This window comes from Aptenodytes forsteri, unplaced genomic scaffold (genome assembly GCF_000699145.1).
Source record: "Aptenodytes forsteri isolate BGI_AS27 unplaced genomic scaffold, ASM69914v1 Scaffold241, whole genome shotgun sequence".
Taxonomy (NCBI): domain Eukaryota; kingdom Metazoa; phylum Chordata; class Aves; order Sphenisciformes; family Spheniscidae; genus Aptenodytes; species Aptenodytes forsteri.
Window position 1 is genome coordinate 7,687,612 of NW_008795252.1, and position 9,831 is coordinate 7,697,442.

The 9,831-nt window shown below is 36.0% G+C and overlaps 1 protein-coding gene across 1 annotated transcript in view; it reads left to right on the forward strand.

Annotated features, from left to right (window-relative positions):
- The window catches only part of C2CD5 (C2 calcium dependent domain containing 5), a 68,708-nt gene that overhangs the window by 44,435 nt on the left and 14,442 nt on the right, over nt 1-9,831 (forward strand). Inside the window, exons 14-17 of the mRNA XM_019471980.1 lie at nt 2,558-2,744; nt 3,763-3,927; nt 4,258-4,398; nt 7,331-7,399. Coding sequence (XP_019327525.1) covers nt 2,558-2,744; nt 3,763-3,927; nt 4,258-4,398; nt 7,331-7,399 — 562 coding nt within the window. The remainder of the gene's footprint in view (nt 1-2,557; nt 2,745-3,762; nt 3,928-4,257; nt 4,399-7,330; nt 7,400-9,831) is intronic.

The window sequence follows — 9,831 nt, forward strand, 5'->3', positions numbered from 1 at the left end:
TTGACTTCTAGTGTCACACAGTGGTCCCCGATCTGTGTCTGGAGAAGTCAATGAACTGTTTGAATCAGTTGTGTTAATTCTGTACCAATGTCCGTAACTGAACATCATCTCTGTAGAATTGTTGGCTATGTCCAGTTTATGCTGTGGTCTTCGAATTTGAATTTGGAAAAGGGAATAAGGTGGTTTACAGTGGGAAAGAAGGAAGGGTTAGCTATGTACAGTCTGTATGGGTGGCCAACTACATGAATAAATAACTGGTTGGATGGTTGGGCTGAGAGGGTAGTGGTTTATGGTTCGTGACCCACCTGGATGGCCATTACAAGTATGATGGAGACTGCAGTGTGACCTGTCTTGTTGAACACCTTAATGATGTGGAGGGGATGATGGACTGCATTCTCTTCAAATGTGCCAGTTACACCACAATGAGTGGGACCAGACAATATGATACCTGTCCGGTTTTGTCCTCCTCTGAGAGTAAGAGAGACATCAGAAAACTAGAGCAAGTTCAGTGGAGGGCCACCAAGGGAGTAAGGAGCACCTGCCCTATGAATAGAAGCTGCGGGTGCTGGACTCTCTCAGTTTTGAGAGAGGAAGGATTCAGGGGGACCTAATAGCAGCCTGCCAGTACCTGTAAGGAGGTTACAGAGCATATGTAGCCAGGGTCTTCACAGTGCTGCGCAGTGGGAGAGTGAGAGACAATGGGCCTAAGTTGAAGCAGGAGAGATTCAGAGTGGATATAAGGAAAAACTACTTACCCATGAGGACAATCAGGCAGTGGAGCAGATTGCCTAGGAGGTTGTGCAGTCTCTATCTTTGGGGAGTTTTCAAGACCTGACTGGATAAAGCTCTGAGCATCCTGGTCCAAGCTCAGAGTTGACCCTGCATTGTCTGTACAGGAGGTTGGACTGGAGACCTCCTGAGGTCCCTTCTCACCTGAGATTTTTTTGTGATCCTATGATTATCATTCTCCGATTTCTGCTAGAGCAAAATTACTGGAGCCACTGTAGAGATGTGTTCTGTGCTCCTCCTTTGGTATTTTCTGTATTATCAAACTCTGTGTTCAGCACCATTGTGGAAATTGACTTCTAGTGTCACACAGTGGTCCCCGATCTGTGTCTGGAGCACCTGCAGATGTCCCATTTTCTGTAGAATGATTCCTTAAACATTCCCACCCCCCAAAAAAAAAATGAAAAAAGAAAGACCTGAATCTGTAGTTAGAAAGATTTTGAGGTGAACTTGTTATGATTGGGTGAATTACTGTGTTTTCCTGATCATGTAATAAATGTGGTCCTTAGAAGAAAGCATCATCTGTTCATATCACTAAAACATAGAATTGTCATGTGCTCTTTTTGAATGAAAATTTGTCACTGAAAGTAGGCAGTCATTACACTGGTGTAGGGTTTGAATTTCAGCTTATGGGACTAAACCCAAAGAGTGGAATATGACTAACATAATATAGTCAGAGATGGGATTTCTGTGCTCTTTCTTTTATTCTTTTAAGATAAGTGTTTTTAGTCTGGTTAATACTTGAGCTGTGAGGGCACTTGTTTTTTTCTTTATTCTGAAGTGTGCCTTGAAGAACTTGTATTAATAGGAATTTTAAAAGTTCTACCAATGGATGTAATTTCCTGTGCTTGTACCTGAAGTGTTTAAGAGGTTTGCAGCAACAGAAACAGATGTTTGCATGTGGGGTCTTACTAGAAGAAAAGCTGAAAATACAGATTTTCAGATAAGACAGTCTCGAGTTCTTGTAAAGAACTGACAGTATTTTACAGTTGTGGCAATCTAGAAGAATACAACTCATCAGTTCTGAGGCTCAATTGAAAAGGGCCACAGTAACTTTCCCTTGAAATAATCTATTTTTGTGGGGGGGTGTTTAACAAATACCAGACAATTTGCAATAACAGAGAAGTTGTGTTTGTCTTCAGTATTTGCTTGACAAAAGTGAGCAGGGCAAATTTTTAACAGTTGCTTCTATATGATAGGAGTGTTAATATATTTAGCCAAACATCTAGTAGATGGTTATCTGGAATCTGTAGAAAACTTCTTTACGTTGCATAGTTACTCAGTGCTGTCAGACTATTATGACAAAAACCCTGTGTGATGCATGTTGTTTCTGTCTGATAACAGTCCTTAAGCATGTTTTAAGAAAGGAGACGCGACTTCATTCAGTGATTTATGAAAATACAGTATTTGTAATTTTTGTATTCTGCTTTGATAGGGAATATTTTTGAATGTTGCTGAAGGTTATGTATTGTTCTGTTTTAAAAAGTAAACTTATGTATTACCCATTTTAATTGTTAATATAAATATAAGGTTTCCTATTAAAAATGAAAATCAAATCTTACTTATGGAGACTCGGTGCCTTAGTCTGCCTTGATCATCTTGATAAGAACTTAATATTTTGCAGAATTTTAAAATACATTAAAAAGAAACTGATTGTATTAGGTTATACAATGAGGAAAAAAAATGAAAATACCCTGTGATCACTTTCAGTCTTCAACAGTCCATTAAAACTGTCTATCTGCTGATGTCATGTACTGTTCTGTATTGTCAGGTTATGCCGTCTAAAGAAGAAAGCTCAAGCTGAAGCAAATGCGACATCTATCAGTAATCTCTTGCCATTTATGGAATATGAAGTGCACACGCAACTGATGAATAAACTTAAGCTGAGAGGAATGAACGCTCTGTTTGGGCTGAGAATTCAGATCACTGTGGGTGAAAATATGCTGATGGGGTTGGCAGTAAGTACAGTTTTAAACTTGGGATTCTTTTGCTTTCTTACAGTATTTTTTCAGGACACAGACATACAAGTGTTGGAATTCAGAGTAACTAGAGATTAAATGTCATTTTAAGAATAAATGAAGTGGTAGAAAGGAATGAGGTGTCTAATTGTTGACAAATCAGGACAGACTGTCTTTCAGCACCAGAAAAAGATTTTAATCTCTTGAAACTGTTAGAGGACAAGGTTACTAGAAAAGGGGATGAGAGGAGAAGAAACTTTAAATGGTTTAATGGCATAAATTATAGAAAAATGATTGTATTCTTTAAAGGTCCTGTTAAAGAGATACCGGTCTCAAGTTGCATTACAGTTCCATGACAAATAAGGTCAATTAAGTCTCTCAATAAATCTTTTGGTTAGTTGCCAACAAGAGAAAGGTCTGTTGCCTCGTCTTTGATGGCACTGAAGAAATAAATGATAGATTGGAAGTGTCTTAGAGATAGTCAAGAAATGTTCTTTAACAGTATTTTCTGACCTCATTCTGTCATGTGGGTTTAGAAAAGTGAAGTATGCTGCTGCTTCATGCGTCAGTGTAAGAGGATGCTTGGGTAATATTGACTGGCTTGCATGTTCTTTTGTCTGAACTGATGATCTGTTTTCTGTAAAAAAAAAAAAAGGGATTCTCACAACTTCAGTGATACTGTAAATGGTTTGGCCAAGTTTTAAATCCTTGAAACCATCACTTGCCTATGCAAAATATACTAGGGCAGAGGTTTTAATTCATACATTGTTTGGAACTTTTAGGTAAGTTAAGAGCTCCACCATGGAAAAGACCTATGAGAAGGAGAGAGTTTATTAAAAGAATAGCAGTTATTTTCATAAGTGAACAGGAGAGATCCATTTATTATGGGAAGAGATCATGCTGTATGTACATGTCACAATGCTGTCCATTATAGCATAAGCATTATGGAAAACTTTAAATGAAAATACTAAAGTACATGCTTGTGTAATTGTCATTTTTCTTAATGACTTTTAAAAAGTCTGCAACAGGTGTGTATCTAGCAGCTTTGCCAACACCTGGTGGTATTCAGATTGCTGGGAAGACTCCAAATGATGGCACCTATGAGCAGCATGTATCTCACATGCAAAAGAAAATAAATGATACAATAGCCAAAAACAAGGAACTTTATGAGATTAATCCTCCAGTAAGTAAAGCTTTTATATTCTTAAAAATAAAGTATTCTGAGTGAAACAGAGATACACCATGTATATCCCTGAATCTTATTGACTGAATCATTTAGAACATAAGTTGTTTTTTAATAGAGATACAGATTCTTTTCACTATATTTTAGGAACCTACTGGAATTTTCAGATCTCAAGTCACATATCCAAATCAGTTTGTACTTATTTAGCTTTATTTCTCAGTAAAATTATTTTCAGAATGTTCTCACTCTTAGAACTGTTAACAAATTGCTTATAATTGAAATTATTTCTAAGCTACATAGAACAACTGTTAATTTTTATATCCTTTTTAGGAGCTACCTGAAGAAATCATTGGGTCTCCCATTCCAGAGCCAAGACAACGTTCCAGGTTATTAAGATCTCAATCAGAAAGCTCTGATGAAGTTACAGAGCTAGACCTTTCACATGGGAAGAAGGATGCTTTTGTCTTGGAGGTGATAAATGTTTTCAATACTCATTTTCATACTCCTCTTTTCCTGAAATACATATAAAAAACCAGAGAAAAGTTTTCTTACTCATCTCCAAAGACATCTTAAATTGTACATAATTTTTTTCCATTTTGTATCAGTAGAAGATGTTAAGTATTGGATTTTGCATTGTGTCTCTTTTTCTTAGCTATGCTTTAAGCAAATAGAATATATTACACCTAGGGACAATATCTGAAAAAAGATTGCCCTGCTATTCATGAACACGTAGCAATATCTAGAATAATAACTAAGAGCTTTTAAGAAATGCCCTTCTGCCTACTTCAAGCAGCAGTCATGACTGATCCAAAACTTAGATATATTTCTATAAACATTGAGGTTCTGTGTTGTCGCACTTTGTATTTAGCAAAAAAGCTTGTATATTTTTCCCGTTTCAAAGCTCTTCGGTTGGATATTCAGAATTACTAGTTTCCAGAACTGGTAATATTCAAAGCATTCAAAAAAACGCATGTGTTGAGAGCACATAAAAGAAGACTTGCTTTCCTAAATTTCAGCTGATGCTTTTCAGAGTTCAAGAATTTAAAACTTCAGAGAATACCTTCCAATTCTTTTTACAGCTACAACTAGAAACAAGAACAACACCTATAGATAAAGAACATAGATTTCTTTTACCTCTCTATTCACTAAAATTCAAAGATGTGATTTTAACACTGTACAAGTTTGAAAGAAAGGAGCCAAGTACTAAAGAGGCTAGAGTTTTGATCATCTTCTTGTAGATACAGGTATTACAAATACCTGTCCTAGACTAAGAAAAAGAAAACAATTTAACTAAATTACAGCCTGAGGTACATTCAAGACTTTCTTTTATGTTAATCTTCACAAATAACCTTCTTAATAGAAAATAATCTGGAAGAAAGGTTGTAGATAGGGAGAATGAGAGCACGCTGTAATAACAGCAGTTCATTTGAAAACAGAGGTAAGAAAGGAGAGTGAAAAAATAACAGGTTGGGAGAGGTTGGTATAATAAATTGAGATTGGTTGGTGCATCTGCTCTTTGAGTAAATTTTTGCTCTCCAGCGTATTACAGGTATACTAGGATCAAAGTGAGTAAATTGGGAAGTCCCTAAAAGGACTTTTGATGCTAGTTAACTCTCACATTAAAAAGAAACGAAGACAGTTTTCATCAAGAATTTTTTTGCAGCTGGTCTTAACAGGTTTTTGTTTTAATATCATCATCTGTGTAGACTGACAGGATTGGAATTGGAATTGTATCCTCAAAACAAAACTTATGATAGATGCTCTCTGAGGCACGGTATTGAAATGGATGAGCCAATCAGAAAATACTTTGATAAATGCAAAAAGGATCGAATGCCTTTGTAAAAAATAGAGGATTGTGTGAGGCATTAAAAAAAACCCCAACCCAAAGACTGTTATACTGCAAGAGACCCTTTGGACAAGTTATGAAAAATACCAGAAAAACATAATTTCACTTCTAAAGGCTGTGAAATAGAAGAGAGGTAGCAATAATAAAAGCTTGGCATACTACTTCTGTCCAGTTGCCTCATAAAGAAGCTTGATATGTTAAAAGCAAAGATCAGCTGGTTAAGGACTGCATTATATACTGCAAGCAGAGTTCAGCTCTTTTTTTTACAGTTTTGGAGAATTCTTCCTTTTACCTTATTTATTAACTGTAGTATATGCACTTGGGGGGATAAGAGGAGATCTCCATGAGGAAGGGAAAAATGTAAGTACACTGTAGTGTACTATAGAGTACATTATAAATGGTACTAAACTTAGCAAGACAAATAAGATCTGATGTTTAAGGACCGTCATTTACTGGTTTACATTACGTGAATGTATTGGTCCTAGAATATGTGTTCCTGTGTTTTGGTAGTTCAATCTTTATTTATAGAAAAAAGGACTTTTCAGCTGTGGAACCACTTACTACTGTCTTTGTTATGAAATTGGGTATCAGAAACAATATTCCAGGAGCTTTAGTGAAGCTCCTGACTCTGACCTTTCAAGAGTAAAATCATTGTTCACTGGAAATATGTAAGAAAAAGTGGTAAAAAATCCACTGTGATGAGGAAATGCTAAGAGGTGCTGAGAAGGCAGTTATGAGAGGTAAGGCTGTCTTCTTTTTTTGAGGAAGAAAGAGACTCCTCTTATTTTGAGAGGGAGAAGGGGAAACAATACATGACAGAGAACCCTTTAATACCGCAGTTAAAATATAACCAGTTTCCAAAATGCTTGATAAGAAAATGTTGGAAGTTAGAGGTAAACTTGGATCTCTTGCAGATCAATAGGGCAAAATGAACCTAAAGAAAAATGACACAGAAATATTTACAGAAGGTAGCAGGGCAGATATGCTCTCAGTCTGATCTAAAATAACAAAAGTCTTTTAAGATTGGATGGAGTAGAGGTTATTTGGATAGGAAAAACTCATAATCCCCAAATTTACGTTTTCCTATTTGATTTTCTGCTGTTCATACTAAGCAAGGTTTTTAAAGTCCTGGAAAGATTTTTGTGTCATTGGAATAGGCAGAGAATGATCACATCAATATAATACAGACCTGGAGCTCTAGTAGCCAAAGGTCGTTAGCTGGAAAAAGTTGGAAGTGTTTGTGTGGAACCTTGTTCAGCATTTTAAATTGTTTTAAAAAGTCTCTTTTTATCATTCTTGTCTTATCTACTGCAGTTTCTCTGTTTTCTTTGCACATTGCTTTATTTTTAATACAATTTAATTAAGAGTACTATTTTTCAAGTGTTAAGCATATCATAGGCTGCTAGTTAAGATTCAGAGGACTGGTTGATGGAATCCTTTTTAAAAATCTCAACTTAGCTGCCAGATACAGATCTCTTGATGACAAAGTTCTTGCATCTTTCTGAGACTTCTGACTGGAACAGCACCATGACTTTTATCAGTTATTCCTTTTTCTAGATTGATGATACAGATGCAATGGAAGATGTACATTCTCTACTGACAGATGTTCCACCACCTTCTGGTATAGTTAAAAACATATTTTTCTAATTTATACTGTAGGCTGCAAAATGACAAAATAGAACTGTTTTTATTAAAAAAAAAAAAAGTTCAAGAGTAACAGTGAAGTGTTTAACTTGTCAGATATACCTGTGAAAAACAAGTCATTAAGCCTTTTATGGGGATTGTTGCTTATTGAAAACTGGAATAAACACAGTATTTGTGTGGCATTTTGTAGTTCACTGATTTGTACTGTTGCAAATTTGTTGTTACTTCATATGGGTATAACAATTGGACCTTTTCTACTAGTATACCAGTTTCTGAAGATTTTTAGACTGAATGGCTAATTTGTAGGTTTCAGGGTCAATGAAAGTAAAGTACAGAGAATAGAATGTTCTTTAAGTATTTGTAGCCATATAATGTGACATACTGGTGTTTTATTCCAAGAATGTTATTTAAAGTGAGCAATTTACCCTTACAGCACTCTTGTTCAACAAGTGCATTTGTATTTTCCTTGCTTTGTGATTGTGCCATGCTATCAATTTAAGTCTTTGTGTTCACTGCATTTGTAGTCTTTGCTGTTAAAAAAAGCAAGTCCAAAATGATTTGCAATTCTTAAATCACCCACAGCATTTTTATCCAAGTTAGCATTGGTCATTTTCTGTAGAAGGCAGTAAAGTCAAGTAATAGAAATAGAGTGTTTTCTAATTTCTTTGGTGCTTTTTATAGATGTATTTTTAGAAAGTGTTGCAACTCGAGAACATAAAACTGGTTAAAGTGAATAATTTTCAAAATTCAATCATGAGACTTGAAATCGATGTCTTTTTACTTCACAGTACGAATACGAATGTTGGGGCTGCATTGCTGGCAATAGAACTTTGTGAGGTGTCCATTTAGTTGCCTGCATTTAAAAATTATTTAAGAACCCACCATAGGGGGAGGTGTACTGAGTCATTCAATGTCTGCTTGCTGATAGGGATCAGGTGAGAATGCGTATTGCATTAATGTAAAAGCAATGAAAAAAAAAATGCCACAGAATAGTGTTCATAGTTCAACAGCATCCTGAAAGAACGTTACTGTCTTTGTAAACAGTAGCCTTTGTAAAACTTTTCTGTGCATTTGGCTGTTTGCATTTTGAGCCCATGTGTGCCTTCAGTGTTCGTAGAATTTTGCATCAGGATCTGTACCCATGTAAGAGCCGGCTTCTTACGCTTGGTTTGTATCAGCCACTAACTTTCTTTGGTTTTTCCTTTTTCTTATATTGGGAAGAACAGCGAAGCATTGCTTTGTATCAGTCTTCTTTATGCTATTTGTGGTTGTATAGATATCATTCATATCCTCCTCGATGGAACTTCTGGATCTGGATAAGGGGCTAACGTAGTTGTCCATTATATGGAAGTTGCTCTGTACCTTTGGTTGTCCTTGTCCTCCCTCTCTTACTTTTGTGAGTTTCCCCATGTTTCTTCTGAGCACATATCTGTTCCCTTCCTAATAATTGGTATCAGTTTTTATAATTTTCAGTACTGTTGAGCTCAGAACTATCCTTGTCATAATTATGTATTATTACCACCAAATCTTTTATTCCTCATCGATTATCCATGGTTAGGTCCTGCTGCAGTTGATTTTACTACTCTAAAATAAGGCCATCAGCAGTCACCTTATTTTATCCTCTTTTGCGGATAAGTTACGAATATGTTTGAAGCATACAATCCTGAGTTACAGATGTCTCCACTGTGAAAAGTGAACATTTATTTTGACCCTCTCTTTACAGTCTTACAATAATTGTATTTCCTTCAATGGTACTCCATTCTACCCCTCAGCATATTAGTTTCTTAAAGAGTCTTGGTGAAGGATCTTATCAAATGCTTTTCGATGTCCAAAGTAGACTGTATCAGTCAGATGCCTTTTGTCTACATGCTTGTTGACAGCTTGTGAGCTGTGACTGTTATTTAGAAAAGTGGTATCGGCTCTTCTGCGGTGTCTTGTTTTTCCATCCGCCCATGAACTGCATTTTCTGGAATAGCTTCTATGGGCCAGTAATACAGATACCTGTACTAGGCAAGTTAGTAGGTCCCAATCACTAAAAGCACCTCGCTACGTGAAGATTAAAGAATCCTTTCCTCTGGTAGTGGGGTAATTTTAAGTTAGAGTTCAATGCCGATTAGTCAGCTGTTTCATCTTTTGGCTTTCCTGTTGTTTATATGAATCCTTATTTTCCATTTACCTATTTGTTCAATATCTCCTTCAGACACTTTTGTTTAAGGCAGGTTCTCTGATGGAAAATAAACAAGGGACTGGTTTTCCACTATTGTGGAAAGTTCCACTACCATGGTGAACATTGATGTAAAAAACCCGCGTGTTTTCTGCTCATGTTGTCATCTCTGCATATCATTCTATATCTTACTTGACTCTTCAACAAGATTTCTGCTTTTGATGTTCTTTAAAAAAATCTATTAATATTT